Here is a 16,891-nt window from a genome sequence, read left to right as displayed (position 1 = left end):
TGGATGGCAGGTCTGGGTGGCCTCAGCATGGGTGACATGGTGGGAAGTGGGAGGGGTAGAGTTGAGCATGACAAGGTACACACACAGGTTTGGACATGTGCGGAGCCAAGCTCTGGCCCCAGCTGTACCAGTGACTTGTGGTGTCCTCAGGCAATTCATGTGTACTCTCTGGACTGGCACTTGTGACTCCTGATTCCTGGGGTCCCCTTCCCATTCCATGGTCCTCTGGTTGTGCCTTGTATCAACTTCTGAAAACTCAGGTCAGAAACGCCAGGCAGGCTGCACAGTGCAGGAGGGACCAGAAACTCGACTTCTTGAAAAGACACCAGAAACTCCACAACACAACTGCCACAAAGTAACAGTCTGCACACAGCTCACAGTTTATTTCTCTGGGAATCTGGGGGCATGACACTAATATCAACATTGATCATGTTACAGATGGGTAAAGTGAATGTCCCATAGATCGGTACCAGGTTCCTAGATGGCGGAGCTGGAATGTGACCTCTTGCACAACTCCCAGGTTCCCTTTCTTCAGACACCTCATACACATTCTCGTCACCACCTTGGACATGGGGCCCCATTCTGGGACACCTGGAGCCGGCTTCTGCACGCCCGCCTTCCGGCAGCGCTGTCTTCTGATGGAGCCACCGTGGAAAGCGCAGCCCGGGCGCCCCTTCTGCAAGCCCGTCCGGGTCCGCGCTCGTGCCCCACGTCAGGGCACGCCCGCCCGTGGCCCAAGGCGCTTCTGCCCGCCAAGTGCCAGGACACCGTCCCGCTCCGCAGGGCCCCCGAGGCCCGCAGGGCTCCTCTTTCACACTCGCACCCACCTTCAGGGACACAGTTTACCCACCACATGCAAGGAGCAGCGCAGGGACAGCAGTAGAGCGGAAAGTAAGAGGACAGAGAAGGCAGAGTGGGCGGGACTACACATGCGCAGAAGAAACCCAGAAAAGCTTCCCCTTAGTCTTGTGATGGTGAAGTCATTGAAAGGCAAAACTACGTTTTCCAGAAGGAGGAGAGAGTGCAGCTGCACATGTGCAGAAGTAAAACAAAAGAGATTTTTCTACAGTTCTGGACCTGGGACATCAATAGTCAGGGAGACTACATTTCCCAGAAGACACTGTGGGCCTAAATTTGGAACCAAAGGAAAAAACTATTTTCTCAGGAGTAAGTCCTGTCATTAATGACTGAACAGGCTCGGCTTGTCCTGTCACATTAAACAAATGACTCAAAAGTCCAGAAGTTGGTGCAAGGATTAGAAGGTTTATCGAGATAAGCAGCATCAGGGGGATGAACAGGCTAAAATCATCCCAACTTCTGATGCCTGTTATAGGGTTTATACAGGGGAAGAGGTGGAAAGGTGAGGTAAGGGTCTTTGTTCTGAAGAAAAAAGGGGGGGAGTCTGGAAGCAACAGATGGTCTGAGTCAAATGTCAGGGTCCCATGATGGACTGGGAACTTCAGCATCACAGAGTCTGTGGTCAGCTTCAACCCCTTGTTGTTACCTTGTACTGAGAAAATAAAATTGATAAATGGTCCCTTGGGGGTTCAGAATCTTGCTGAGCATTTGATGCAAATAACTATACATATGTACCCAGGTGTTCTTTGAATATCGTCTAATGTAACTGTGCATGTGTGCCCACATGTTCCTGGGTTGTTTGGCACCCAGGTGTCCTGGGTTATTGGACTCGAGTATAAAGGATGAATGTCTCTGATCCACAGTGTCCCCTTTCCCCAGGACACCACCATGGGGGCCAGAGGGAGCCCACTACTGCTGCTGGAGGCTGTTGCTGCAAGCTGTTGCTGCCAGTTTCCCTGGGATGCCCTAGGAGGCCACTAGCACTGCTACTGGAGGTTGCTCTAAGCTGCTGCTGCTGCTACTGAAGAAGCTGAGGACTGAGCTCACTTTGGAATGAATCTGTCAACTCTGCCAACAACTCCTGGGATCTTTCCCAATTACCTAACTTGCAACCTGTATGGGAGGGCTTTGGTGACCCAGCCGGGTACATGAGGGGTCTGGTGACCTAGCCTGGCATATGAGGGGTCTGTAACCCAGTCTGTACAATGGGTTTGAAGGGTCTCTGAGCCCAAGCCTGACAATTGGTGTAGTAGGCTGGATTCTGAGCAGGTAAAGTAGCCCAACAATTGGTGTAGTTGTCATCAGGATTCTGAATGGGTAAGGAAGCCAATAGCCTCTCAGGAGGGGGAGGAAATGTGGCTACCCTTGGGTATGTGGGGCCTGGTGGCTGCTTTCCTGTTGACTGAGGGCTGGCTGTTTCTTGCCGTGCTGTGAGTCAACATGCACCAGATACTCCATGAAGTGGTATGGTTTCGAGATTTGCAGCAGAAAGCAGATGGGTTGGAAACACGAGTACATGCCCTGGAGGCTGAAGTGCAGCAACAGGTCACCCCTGCTTCTGACACCAGGATGATGATGAACCTGATGGTGAGTTGGGGGAGACTGTGCCTCTCCTGGAATGACCTGTTATTCATCAGAAAGTGAAGCACAAACAACCTATTGGACCAGGTGGACAACTGGTGGGCAATCCACAGGTGACCCAATTCACTACCTATGACCCATATACCCAGGTTGAATTTGTTGACTTGGGGAAACAGTTTCAGCAGAAACACGGAGAGCCCCTGGCTGCCTAGCTGCTACAGTTATGGGACCTAGGGGTGGATGGTGTGAGGTGCTCTGGGGAAGATGGAGTAAATGCATGTCACATTTGTCTGACATGCAGATGGCCTGCTGGGTGCTGCATAAACCCAATGGCCCACCAAGTGCCACTTAAAATTGAGAAAGCAGATGGCCTGCCAGGTGCCACATAAATCCAAGAAAAGAGTGTCACATGCTGATGAGAAGATGACCCAAGGACGGGTGCCCCTGCAGAATTTCAAGTATGTTTTCACCTGGTGAAAGGGTGGAAAAGTTAGCCTCCATTACCACGTGCCTGTCTCTGTGTCAGCAGTTACAGAATAGCTACAGATATGCACAGGGGCAGGGGAGCCACTTCTTAATGAAATGGGTGAAGGCAGATGTTCAAATTGTGTGGGCAAATGCTGAAGAACTGCTTGAGAATGTGAGTGAATTACAAACGTATGTTGAGATAATTCAGGAGCTGGGGATGGGACAGCTAGATGCTAATAGTCAAGAAATTAGGAGAAGGGCCCTGAGGGCATTTCAGAAGTTTGGAAGAGCACCCCTACCATCACAGGCCTGAGGTCTAGGAGAACTGAATTTTTTGAGAGGGCAGACCTGGGGTACTGCTGCCATTGGGAAACTGCTCCCTGCCTTCCAGCTGCTCTGGCTGGGGTGGCCTTGCCTCAGGCAGCCGCAAGTGTGATTCGTGCAGCAGCTCTGGAAAGCACAAGCTGGAAACCCTGTTGTCATTCACATTGTGTTAAGTATGCAGGTTGGCAGAACATGGGAACAGTGCAGGTGTGACAGCCTCCACCCAGATTTCAGATGTATAGAAGGCAGAGACCTGCTGCAGGGGTGGAGCCACTGTGGGGGCCATCTACTAGATAGAGCAATGTGGAACAGAAAAGAGGGGTCAGAGCTCCCACAGAGAGCCCCTACTGAGGAAATATCTAGTGAAGCCAGCACAGCAAGTCTCATGCCAGGAGCCCAGAACTGTGAGGCTGATGGCAATGTGCAGTGCCAGCTTGGAAAAGCTGCAGACACCAGGGCAGCTCAATGAGCTGTGCCCGGCACAGCTGTAGGAGTGAGTTTGCCCAATGCTTTGGGGGCCCAGATGCCCCACTGTGCTTAATATTTACCCTGTTTGGGTTTTGGATTTGTTTGGGGTGTGTTTTTTCTGTCTTCTTGTCTATTCCTCCCTTTTGGAATGGGAATGTGTACCCGATGTCTGTCCCACCACTGTATCTTGGAAGTAGATAAATTTGTTTTTGATTTTTACAGGTACACAGCTGGAAGGAGATTTGTCTTTAGTCTCAGATGAGATTTTGAATTTTTGAGTTGGTGCTGAAACAATCTAAAGACTTTTGGAACTGTTGGGAGGTAATGTCACTAAATATAGCTTAAAGATAGAGCTATGGGGACAGGCCTCAAGGTGTATAGAATGTACAATAGGTTATGTGAATGCAAGTGTCAGTTATCCTAAGGAACATAATAATGACCCTAAAGGAACAAAGGATTCTGAATAAGTAGATTGTACGACAAGGGACCCTGAAGGGGAGTGGAGTATTGGGAAAATGAAATCATAGTCAGGACCGCTCAGGGGTTCAGAATCTTGCTGAGAATTTGATGTAAATAACTGTGCCTGTTCACCCAGGTGTTCCTTGGATATTGTCTAATATAATTTTGCATGTGCACCCAGATGTTTCTGGGTTGTCTGACTCACACTCAGATGTCCTGGATTATCAGACTTGAGTATAAAGGAGGAATAGCTCTGATCCACAGTGCCCTCTGCCCCAGGATGCCCCCAGGGGGCTAAAGGGAGGTTGCTACTGATGCTGGAGGCTGTTGCTGCAAGCTGTTGCTGCCAATGTCCCCTGAATACCCCAGGAGGCCACCACCACTGCTGCTGCTGGAGGCTGCTGTAAGCTGCTGCTACTGCTACTGAGGAAGCTGAGGACTGAGCTGATGGAGTTTGGATGTGTTGTCCCCACCAAAACTCATGTGGAAATTTGATCCCCAAGGTGGCAGTTCTGGAAGCTGTTTGAGCCATGGGGGAAGATCCCTCATGAATGGATTAATGTTCTCCCTGGGTGGGGGGATTAATGAGTGAGTTCTTACTCTATTGGTTCCCATGAGAGCTGGTTTTTAAAAAGACCCTGGCACCTCCTCTCTCTCTCTTGCTTCCTCTCACCATGTGATCTGCTTGTACCCGCCGGCTGCCTACCACTTTCTGCCATGAGTAGAAAGAGCCTGAGGCCTATGCCAGATGCCGCTGTCCCAGAATCGTAAGCCAAATAAACTTCTTTTCCTTATAAATTACCCAGTCTCAGATAGTTCTATTATAGCAACACGAAATGGACCAATACATGAGCCCACTTTGGAATGAAACTGTCAACCCTTCCAATGTCTTCTGGGATATTTTCCAGTTGTCTAACTTGCCACCTGTATGGGAGGGGTCTGGTGACCCAGCCAGGCATGTGAGGGGCCTGGTGACCCAGCCTGGCATGTGAGAGGTCTGTGACCCAGTCTGTAGAATGGGTTTGAAGGGTCTCTGAGCCTGAGCCCAACACCTCAGAGTCAGAGTCCTTATCTCCTGCAGAGAGCTCAAGGATAATAACCTCAGTCAAACATGATGGAAGAACCTGATTTGGATTTCTAATTAATGTGGAAGCAGTTTTCCTTTAAGTAAGAGGGAGCAGTTTACAACCAGCTAGGTTGTCTTGCCTCTCTATATATCTCCTCTTGTTTGCAGCTGATTAGAGAGGTAAGAAAAACAAGGAACTTAGTTTCAGCCCTTAATTTTAAGGAACACAACCTCTGAAGTAAATCAACACAAGAGGGGATGATTTCATCTGTGGGCATTCTCTTAATTCTGCTAACCTCAAGGAATTGATGATTATCAGTTCCCAATTGAGGGCTGATTGAAACATTCTGCTTGGTCTTAGTTATCCCAAAGATGGTTATTTTTCTGGCTAAGGTCCCTTTCACAATTACTGGGAGACCAGGCTTTGATGGATCAAGACTGGTCTCTACTCACAAACAGTGATGTGGAATTCTAGTTTTTTAAATTAAATTTTGGTTTGACAACTTGAGACATCGTGGCAATAACAGGGAAATTCAATGGGGGCCAAGAATAGCTGTTATAGAACTCATTTCTATTTTTTAAAGATGCATTTTAAAATATGAAAAAATCATATTTCTATTTTATTTTAAATGTGCTTAAAAATTGATATGGTCATTTTCTTTCAAACCATTAAAAGATGTTTGTTCTCATCCAATAAACTAATTTGTGAGTTTCAATGAATTGCATTACACAGTCAAAAAGACTGCTCTGGTGTGTATAATGAAATAAAGTAGTAGTGTCATAGGGTAAGTGCATTTCCTAATCCTTGTGCCCATTTACACTTGCAGTGTCTGATAATTAATTGCCCAGAAATTCCCATGTTGCATTAACCCATCCATCCCTTTATTAAATCCAATTTTAGTAACTTGGGGTGTGTGTGTGTGTGTGTGTGTGTGTGTGTGTGGTGGACATGAGCTTTCCCTTTTCTTCTCTGGCTTCTGCAGCAAACTGGCAAGGAGATCTGTACATGGGTTTATCAAAGTTTCTACTACATTGAAGTTTCTCTTAAAACAGGGAAATAGCACTGTCTGGTTAGCTCACTTGGGAGAACTTGGTGCTGATGACACAAAGGTCAAGAATCCAAATCCCAGTATTGGCCAGCCACCAAACAAACAAAAAAACACACAAAAAATAGGAACATGCCCAGCTTGAGTAATCAGGGTTGATGTGGACTTGAGTGTTAGAATGGGCAGCAGAGTCAAAGAAGGGCAAACATTGGGGGTGTGTGGATGGAATGTGTGAGAGGCTGCAGCCATGCATAAAACCTGGTTTTCTCTTTACCCAGTGTATTTCCTGCCTTGTTCAAATTCCTGTATTTTCTTAGATTCTTCAACTTCCCCTCAGTGACTCTATCTGCAGTTCCAGGGAACTCAGCCTTGATCTTCCCACAGCCCTCTTGTCTCACGCTTTATAATCTATAGTCCCCCATCCTTGAACTCCTAAATCCCATGCCTCTCTCTTAAACACTTACTGATATAGTATGTAGGTATCCTTTAAACACAGGGTGATTGGCAGGGATTGGGTGGTGCGAGTCACTGCCTGATCTTTCACACTCTAGATACAGTTTGTCATTCCCGCTCTTTGCAGGTCTGTCTTCTATCCATAAAAATGGAGACAATAATACACATTTGGATGTACAGACCTCACCCTGAGCCCACTTCTAATAATATAAAGGCCAATAATGCAATCCCTTTTCTCCCTCTATGAAGTAAAATCTGCAGAGCCAAGGAGAGGAGGCTCGGGGATGATACCTAAGTGTTTCCACACTAGCCATGTGTTGTAGCTTTGTGTGTTCAAGCACAAACTTCTATTGTTAAACATATTTCTAAGGATCTTATTTTGGTTTTATTGTAACTAGAATTGTCTCTTCAGTTTCCTATTTTTATTATTCATTTTCGTGTACAGAAATACAATTGATTTTTGTGTATTGATCTTGTCTTTTGTTAATTTTCTGAACTCTAATAGTTTTTAGTGAATTCCTTATGTTTTCTAAATATAAAAACGTGTCATCTGAAAATAAAATTATACTTCTTTCTTTCTAGTCTAGATGCCTTTTATTTACTTCTGATGCCAATTTTTCTGTCTAGTACAATGATGAAGAGATGTGGTGACAGTGGACTGTTTATTTTATTCCTGGTCTTAGAAAATAAGGATATGGACTTTCACCACTAAGAATAGTGTGAACAGTGGGTTTTTCATATGCCCTTTATCAGTTTGAAGATGTTCCCTTCTATTCCTACTTTGTTGAATGTTTTCTTCATAGAAGGATGTTGGATATTGTCAAATTTGTTTTGTCCATCCGTTGAGATGTCATGTGATTTTGTTTATCACTTTATTGATATAGTGTATTATAATTTGTAATTTTGGGCTATTAACCAAACACGGAGTCCTGGGATATATGCAATTTTGACATAGGGTATAATTATTTTTATATGTTGCTTGATTCCATTTACTTTTATATTTTTACCTAGTTTTGCATCTATTGTCATAGGATACATTCTTCTGAATTTTTCATTGTTTTTAATATCTTTGTCGATTCTCAGTATCATGGTGATACTGACTCAGGGAATGAGTTAAAAAGCATCTCTACAACGTATATTTTGGGGAGAATTTGGGAACAGTTGGTACTAAGTCTCCAAATGCTTGACAGTACTCATTATTAAAGCTTCAGGACATGGGCTTTTCTGGGTGTGTAGTGGTTTTGCATCATTAATACAATAACTTGACCCATAATAGGTCTATTCAGATAATTTATTTTTTTTTCTGGACTCAGGTTTTGCAGTTTGTTTCTAGGAATTTGTCCATTTCATGTACATTATCTAATATATTTACATGCCATTGTGCATATTATTCTTCTCTAAATATTTTTATTTGTGAGGATGGTAGTAATGTCTCCTCTACACTAAATTTAGTTATTTGTGTCTTTTGTCTTTCTCTCTTTTTCTTTTCCTTTCTTTTTTTCTTTTTTGGTCTAGCTAAAGATTTGTCAGTTTCTTTCATCTTCATGAGCCTAATTTTGTGTTCTATTCTTTCATGTTTTTCCATTATCAATTTCACTGATATCCCCTGCAACCTTGATTCTTTTCTTCCTTCTGCATACTTTAAATTTTATTTGCTCTTCCTCTTTCAGTATCTTCACATATAAGCTTAGATTACTAATTTGAGATCATTCTTTTTTGAATATAAGTATTCACATCTCTAGACTTTCCTCTAAGCTTTGTTTTAATTGTCTTCCACACTTTGTATATTGTATCTTCATTTTCAGTCATATAAGTGTATTTTCTAATACCATTTTGATTTCTTTGACCCATTCATGATTCTAGAGTTTTTACTTCTAATAAATTTATTTTTAATTGAAATGTAATGTAAAGTAACATATCAGACTTTGTAAAGTTTAAGTGTTTTAACTTTGTAAAGTTAATAATATATCAGACTTTGTATCACACTTTGTAAAGTGTTTTGTGTGTGATAATGTGCTTCAATTGTTCAAGTCTGTACAGGTGTGTACTGGGTTGTAATATAAAATGTATTTCTTACCATGGCCTGAATTTCAAAAATATCTGAAAACCACAAGTTATTCTTGCTCTTTTTGCCTTTGAAATGTGTTCCCCAAGTTGCCTCTTCCTTGTAATATGGTCATCATAAACGTATGCCTGTTAAAAGAAAGGTCTTAATTCCTACTGTACTCGCATCTGTGTGAGTGTGAGTGTGAGTGTGATACTCTCTTGTATCCTGTGCTGCAGTTTCCCACTGCTCCACAGCCCCAGGCCTAAAATAAAAACCTCAGCCCAATGCATCTGCACACATTATTTGAATAGAATTTGGGGAGTGGGGTCACCATGAGTAAATGTTGACAATAGGTGAAAGAGAGAGGAGCCTTAGGTGCCTGACAGTGCAGAGCAACTCAGGCCAACTCAGATGTGCCAAAGAAGTGCTGGATTCACCCTTGTCAGGAGCTCTCCATTCTCTCCTTTTCAGAACTCTTTCTTTCATCACCTTCACCCTAACTCTTAATGCCTCTCCTCTTGAGAACTAAACGCTTTCTCCCTCTCTGACTTTTCTTCTCCCATGCAGTATGAATGAGGCATTGGGGCTCCAGGACCTGCAGGCTGTGATCAGAACACATCAAAAGCAAATTCTTCCTCCTTTGCTATCTTTTTCTCACTTTTGGTTTGTGAACTCTCTCCCATATGCTTCTTTCCCACACTCAGTTCTTCCTCATTATATGGCTCACAGACTGGTGGAGGGTGTAAGTGTTAAGATCACCTGACAGCAGACAGAAGAAAGGGTTTACTAACAAGATAAGAAAAAATGGTGACAAAGCAGAGGTTAGACAGGGAACTGTCTACCTTCACAAGTTTAGGGCAGGAACTTTTCTTTATTTATGTCTAAAATAGGTGCCATGGTGGCCACTGTGTGCACACAAGTTATGTATGTTTATGTGTCCTCTGAGTGACAAAGTTTCTCTCTTTGACCAAACTCTAACCTGGTTCCTCTGAGCCCTCTTTTGAACTAGGCTTCAACCTTTACAGGCTTGGGAAAAAGGCCAACATGGTTTCTACTAGGTAAAGATTCTACCTTCCAGGGATGACTTCAGCACCCATTAAAGTGTCCTCCTGAGCAAACTGAAGGCTGAGAATGAGTCTCCTGTTTGTTCCAGCCGACACCTGAAGATAGGCCCCTGTCTGATAGCCTGGGAAGGGAGGGCAGGAGCCTGACTTCCATAAGCAGCAGTTAGTTAACTCAGATGCCTTTTACATAAGCCCCTTCCTGCTTTGGCAGATTTTCATAGCTCAGAGGCCACTGATCCTCTGGCTGCCCTGTCATTTCTCATACTATCTTTAAAATTTCTCATACTCTCTTAAAAATGCCCAGTCAGCTTTGTAAAAATAGAAATTGAGTTTACTTTACTATTTTTCCTTGTATGATAGCTTACTACTGATGAAAAGCTGTCCTTACCAATGTGACAAATGTCCAACTTTATCTTTCTTGGGGGCTTCCTTTTCTCAGCTCCTATTTAGGAGCTGAGATATTTAGTTCTGACTTGATTTGAGATAGCAGACCTCTCCTGTCATGGTCTGGGACAATGCTAAGTGTGTTGAAGCCATGGTGATAAATGTTCCATCCCATCTCCATATTTCTAAGCTCCCTTACAGTTATGTTGTGTCAGAAGACTAGTTATGGCCAATAAATCACCTTCAATAAAGCATAGAAGAACCAGCATCCCACCTGAAATGTGCTCCAGATGAAGTAACTCTAAGAGTTCAGAACCAGAAAGAACCTCGGTCCCTGAGTCACTCTGAGCAGCAACTCACACCCCTTGTTGACCTGCACATAAAGGTGAGTGAGAAATATGTTCTCTTCTCTGCAACCACTGAGATAAGAAGATTATTTCTAAATGGAGAACAATAAAGTCAAATCTGGTGTGTCTCACAATCCACTCCAGCTCTCCACACAACACAGAAGGGAGCACAGAGATGTGCTGAGTTGAAATGACAGAAGTGGGGGGTTCAGAGAGGTGAGGCCACAGGAATTTGCAGGCAGAGTTCTGGAAAGGAAGGAACAATACAGAGAGAGAGAGAGACTGAGAGAGAGAGAAAAAAATCTTCATATGTGCATATCCTCCAGAGTGTTTGGATAATGCAGCACTGCATGTGCATTGTGGGGGTAGGAGTGGGTGTTGTGAGGGGAAGACCATGATGCTTGCAAAAGACGAAGAGAGCAATAATCAGGACAGTACAGGGCTCTGTGGGACTTGGAAATGTTTTATGTGCTTAGTCAAAGTGATAGATGAGGTGCTCCATGTGGGCTGGGCTCTGTCTCCTGCTGTCCACCCAGATGCAGCCCTCTCTTCACCTAGGTCTGTCTGGGTTCAGTGGTCTCTAAATGCCCTCCATTTAAAATTTTGGAGGTGTTGCAAACTGTTGTCATCTTTCCATTGCTGTTTACCTAAGGGCTCCTTCATCACTAGCTTTAGTCTGCAGGCACAGGGGCGTTCTCCTATCCCTCATTCTCCTGTGCAGGTTGCTTGCTTCTCTCAAGTTCTGTCAAGATCCCTGGAATATCTATCTTGACCTCTGCTATGAGGACAAGACTTTGTGAGCTTGAAGGTGGCTTTTGCTTGGGCTCCCATCGTTTTCTATGTGAAGGGGCTTGTAAGAGTACTAACAGTTAGGGGCTGCATCAACACATAGAGAAGAGAAGTTTTTGCAACCACAGCCAAGGAATACCAGCAGCCATCAGAAGATAGAAAATTCAAGGAATGATTCTCACCTATGACCTCTGGAGGAAGTGTGGCTCTGACAGCACTTTGATATTAGTCCAATGACACTGATTTTGGACTTCTGTCTTTCAGAACTGTGAAAGAATAAATTTCTGCTGTTTTAAGCCATTACATTTGTAATGATTTCTTATAGAAGCAATAAAAAATTAGAGTCCCTTGCAGCTTAATTCTTGTACTTGTATCAAGCAGTTGTAGCCAACAATAATTGGTATCTATAAACAGTGATCAGATCTGATGGAAAACAAAGCAAAATAGATTTTAAGACATAAAACTTCATTAGAGAAAATGAGTAACATTTTATTATGATGAAAGTGTCTATTTATTAGTAAAAAAGAACAAAAATGTTTGGAAGACTGCTAAGGCAGTGATTATATATAAACTTATACATGTGAATATGTATATTAAAAATGAACAATGATCTCAAATCAACACCCAAGCTTTCACAAAAAGATACTCAAAATAGAAGGGTAAACAGATTCTAAAGTGAGCATAAGAAAAGAAGAAAATAAACACAAAAAAGCAATGGAATAGGAAATAAAAAACAAGAAAGAATAACAATAACATTAAAAGGAAGTTAACGAAAGACCAAAAAAGTTGACAAATTTTTAGCCAGTCCAAGGGTTAGGGTTAAGGTTAGGGTTAGGGTTAGCCAGTCCAAGGCAAAAAAAAAAAAAAAAAAAAAAGAGAGAGAGAGAGAGAGACAGAGAGAAGACTCAAATACCTAATATCAAAAATTAAAAAGGTCATTGCTACCAACCTTACAAAAATAAAGAAAATATTAGAGAACAATAATATGAAGGATTGTATGCCAATATGCTAGATAATTCAGATAAAATGGAGAAATTCCTAGAAAGAAACTACTGAAACATTCCCAAGAAAATAATAAATAATCTGAGTAGACCTATTACAAGTGTTTTAATAATAAAAAAACTACTATACACAATAAAGATTATATTCAGAAATTTCACTATTTAATTCTACCAAATATTTGGAGAAGATTTAATATAAAGTCGGCTCGAGGGCCGACCCTGTGGTTCACTCGGGAGAGTGCGGCACTGGGAGCGCCGAGGCCGCGGGTTTGGATCCTATGTAGGGATGGCCGGTGTGCTCACTGGCTGAGCGTGGTGCGGGCGACACCAAGCCAAGGGTTACGCATCCCTTACCGGTCACAAAAATAAATAAATAAATAAATAAAGTCGGTTCGAACTGTCCAAAAAATGGAAACACAGTAGAGACACTATATTCATTACATAAGGCAGTTTCACTATTATACCAAAAGCATACTGAGATATCACAAAGAAAAAAAAAATCAGACCAGTTTATCTTGTAAGTACAGTGATAAAATCCCTCAAAAACAATACAACCAAATAGAATTCAGCAACATATAAACATAATTATCCCTGATGACCCTAAATTCTCAGGAGTACAATGTTGGTTAACAGCTAAAAATCATTTAATGTAATATATCGTACCAATACAATAACAAAACCACACGACAATCTCAATACATGCAGAAAATGGATGTGACAAAATTTAACATCCTTTTATGATGAAAATATTTAACATAGGAATAGAAAGAAACATCAACAACAGATAAAGTGCATTAAAAAACAAACAAATAATAAAAAAACCCACAGCTAACATCATTTTTCATAGTGAAAGCCAGTATACTTATTTTCTGAGATAAGGAACAATGTCAATACATCTACTCTCAAAACATCTACTTATTGCTGTTTTGGATGTGCTAGCCAGGATAATTTGGCAACAGAAATAAATAAAAAGCATCTACATTGGAGAGGAAGTCCAGTCATCTTTATTCATAGATTACCTGATCTTGTATTTAGAAAATCATAAGAAATTCACTAACAACTATTAAAAGGAATAAACAACTTTATGAAAGTAATAGAAGATCAATGTACAAAAATTAATAAAATTTCTGTATATAAGAAATAAACAGTCCCAAATAAAATTAAGAAAATGATTCTACATACAATAATATCAAAAGCAAAACACAAGTAACTCAAGCAAAAGAAGTGTAAACTCGAATAGTGAAAACTACAACACATGACTAGTGTGAAAAGACTTAGGTATCATTCCCGAGTCTCATGTGCTTGGCTCTGAGGGCTGTACCTTAACAGAGAGAGAAAAGGGATTTTATTCATGGACTTTATATTACTAAAATGGGCTCAGGGTGAGTCCTACACATCCATGTATTACTGTATCCAGTTTTATGGACAGAAAACTGAGGGCCACTTACAAAAGGAATGAGAATTTATAATTTAGAAGATGGAATATAAACAATATTGGTTGCCCCTGCCAACCCCTGCTAATCATCCTGTATTCAAAGGATCTCCAGATATCATACCGATAAGTGTTTAGTGTTTTTATTGTTAATACCTTTTATTATGGCAAAATATATATAACAAAAGGTTTGTCATCTTAAGCATTTTAAAACATACAGTTCTATAAAATTAAATATATTGACAATGCTGTGTGAACATCACTGCAATCTATCCAAGGCTTTTCTTGACATCCTAAGCATAATCTCTGCACCAATTAATCAATAACTCTCCATTATTACTTCCCCTTCAGTTTCTAGTAACCTGTAATTTACTCTTCTCTCTCAATTTTTCTTTTTAGCTTAATTTTTAAAAATTGCCCCATGATAATTGTACATATTTATGAAGTAAAATGTGATATTTGGGTACACTTATACAGTGTGCAGAGACTATATCAAAGTAATTAGCATGTTTTCTTCCTTTTTTTCTTCTAAAGTCCATGAGGTTTTAGGTCCCAACATGGCTCCAGTCCAGCTCGCTCCAACACATCTATCCTGTAAACCTGCTGCTTTATTTCACTATATACACAAAAGCAGTTTTTCCAACTGTGTAATATTATCCACTGAAGACTCACAAATTAGTTTATTGGATGAGAACATCTTTTAGTAGGCTGAAAGAGTTATATTAATTTGTTTACAAATTTAAAGTTAAACAGAGACATGATTTTTCCATAGGTTAGTATGCATTTGTAAAAAATAGATGTGGATTCTATGACAGGAATACATATCTCAAAACTTAAAAAAAAAATTGCTTATTACGATAATTGACTAGTTGACCCAAATTTGAATTTCCCCATTATTCCCACAATGTCCCAGGTTGACAAACCAGGATTAATAAAGACCCAGAAATTCATGTCACTGTCATGTGGATAGAGGCCAGCCTTTCTTCATCAGGTCCTGGTCTCCTGCTAACAAGACTCCTTGCTGAGTAAACAAGCAAAATGTTTTTCTTTGGTTCCTAACGGAACACAGAGAGCCTTCTGGGAAATGTAGTCGGCTCTCCAGTGATGTCATCAGTACAGGACTATGGGAAGAGCTGGCCAGGTTGCCTCTGTGCATGTGCTGCTCCACTCAGTCCCGCCGTCTTTCCCCAGCTACTTTCCGATCCTTTGTCTCTCCAGACACTATTCCCCAGATTTTGGGTTTGGATTCTATACCCCTGAAGGTTAATGCTGGGATGAAAGAGGAGCCCTCGTGTCATGGGTGGACCCTGGGAGTCAGGACAGGGTTCCCAGCACTTGGTGGAGGAGGAACTTTGGCGGTTCTCACACCAGCTGCAGCTGATGTGCCTGTGTGAGCCACGACCATGGGAGACACTTGGGCTGCACTTTCAAGCACTAAATTGTCAGAGGTCAGTGCGCTTCAAGAAGAACAGGTGTGTGCTTCCACTGCCCAAAAGCTGGAATTCCTGGGAATTTAAGTTGGCCACGGGGGATAATTATGTTTATATATTGCTGAATTCTGTTTGGTTGTATTGTTTTTGAAGGATTTTCAACCTACACTTACAAGATAAATTGGTCTGACTTTTTTTCTTTGTGATAAAACTGCCTCATGTAATGAATAGAAACATGTCTCTGCTGTGCTTCTGTTTTTTGGACAGTTCAAGCAGACTTTATATTAAATCTTGTTCAAATGTTTGGTAGAACTAAACAGTAAAGTTTCTGAACACAAACTTTTCCTGGTGTATAGTATTTTATTATTAAAGCACTTGTAATAGGTCTACTCAGATTATTTATTATTTTCTTGAATCAGCTTCAGAAGTTTTGTCTTTCTAGGAATTTCTTTATTTTATCTAAATTATCTAACATATTGGCAAATAATTCTTCATACTATTATTCTCTGATATTTTCTTTATTTTTCTAAGATTGGTAGTACTCTCCTCTCCTTAACTTTTAATTGTAGTTATTTGAGTCTTCTCTCTTTTTTACCCCTTGCTCTAGCTAAAGATTTGTCAGTTTTTAAAATTTTATTATATTTTATCAATATACAATGTAGGTGATTTTTGTCGATTTTTTAAAAAAATTTTGTATTAACCTGCTTATAATTTTATTATTCTTTACTGTTTTTTATTTTCTATTTCATTGCTGTTTTTTGAAAAAAAATTTTTTCTTATGCTTACTTTAGATTCTGTTTTCTCTACTATTTTCAGTGTCTTGTGGAAACTTAGGTATTGATTTGAGATCATTGTTCCTTTTTAATATACATTGTTCGTTTTTCACATACTTGACCCAACGGGGTCAAGATCAAGATGGCAAGTCAAGTGGGCATGAGGTGGAGGTGGGGTCTGCAGACAGCATGAGCATGGGAGGTGTGCTGTGAGTTCAAGTTCCAGGTCTGCCATGAAGGAGCCTGTTATTAGCCCATATAACATTCAGTTTACCCATCTGTACCATGAATGTATTAATACTAGTGAAATGCCCCCAAATTCCAAGAGAAATAATTGTGAATTGTGTACAGACTGTTACTGTAAAGCAATTATATTGGTGGGATTTCCTGGTATCTTCCTCAACAAGTGAAGTTTCTGGTCCTCTCCTGACTTGTGTAGTCTGCCTAGCAACCCTGGTTTGAATTTCCAGAAGTTTAGATAAGACCAAGTTTCCAGGGACAGTGAGTCCTGTCAGGGAGATTGAGATACTGAATGATGGTCCAATTTTGGCAGATGGGATGCAAAGTAGTTCTCATGCAGTGTGTAAAGGAGGCTCCACAGATAGGAATTGTACCTGAGGGGACACCCCTCTGACCTGAACCCTCTCACTAGCCCTTCAGAGCAGAAACAAAGAGTCGCAGAAAGAAGGTGTTATATTTAGGTGTCCCAGGCAATTATTGAGCCTAAGTCCCAGAGTGAACAAGATTTGAGTGATACTACTTTCTTCAGAAGCTATCAATGACTGGGTGATGTTGATAAGTTTGGACCAGCTTTCAGCAGGGAGATGTGAGTTGGGTGAGGGATAGGCAAGAGCCTAGGAAATCATTACTTATTGGAGGGGTCTTCAGGGTGCTTTGGAGC

At 41.3% G+C, this 16,891-nt stretch overlaps 1 protein-coding gene across 1 annotated transcript in view; it reads right to left on the bottom strand.

Annotated features, from left to right (window-relative positions):
- Positions 1 to 3,223: 3,223 nt before the first annotated feature.
- Positions 3,224 to 16,891, bottom strand: part of LOC134370673 (zinc finger protein 717-like) — a 51,734-nt gene continuing 38,066 nt past the window's right edge. The window contains exon 5 of the mRNA XM_063087697.1: positions 3,224 to 3,357. Coding sequence (XP_062943767.1) covers positions 3,224 to 3,357 — 134 coding nt within the window. The remainder of the gene's footprint in view (positions 3,358 to 16,891) is intronic.

Source organism: Cynocephalus volans, chromosome 2 (assembly GCF_027409185.1).
Source record: "Cynocephalus volans isolate mCynVol1 chromosome 2, mCynVol1.pri, whole genome shotgun sequence".
Lineage (NCBI taxonomy): Eukaryota > Metazoa > Chordata > Mammalia > Dermoptera > Cynocephalidae > Cynocephalus > Cynocephalus volans.
This window is presented reverse-complemented; position numbering and strand designations above follow the sequence as displayed.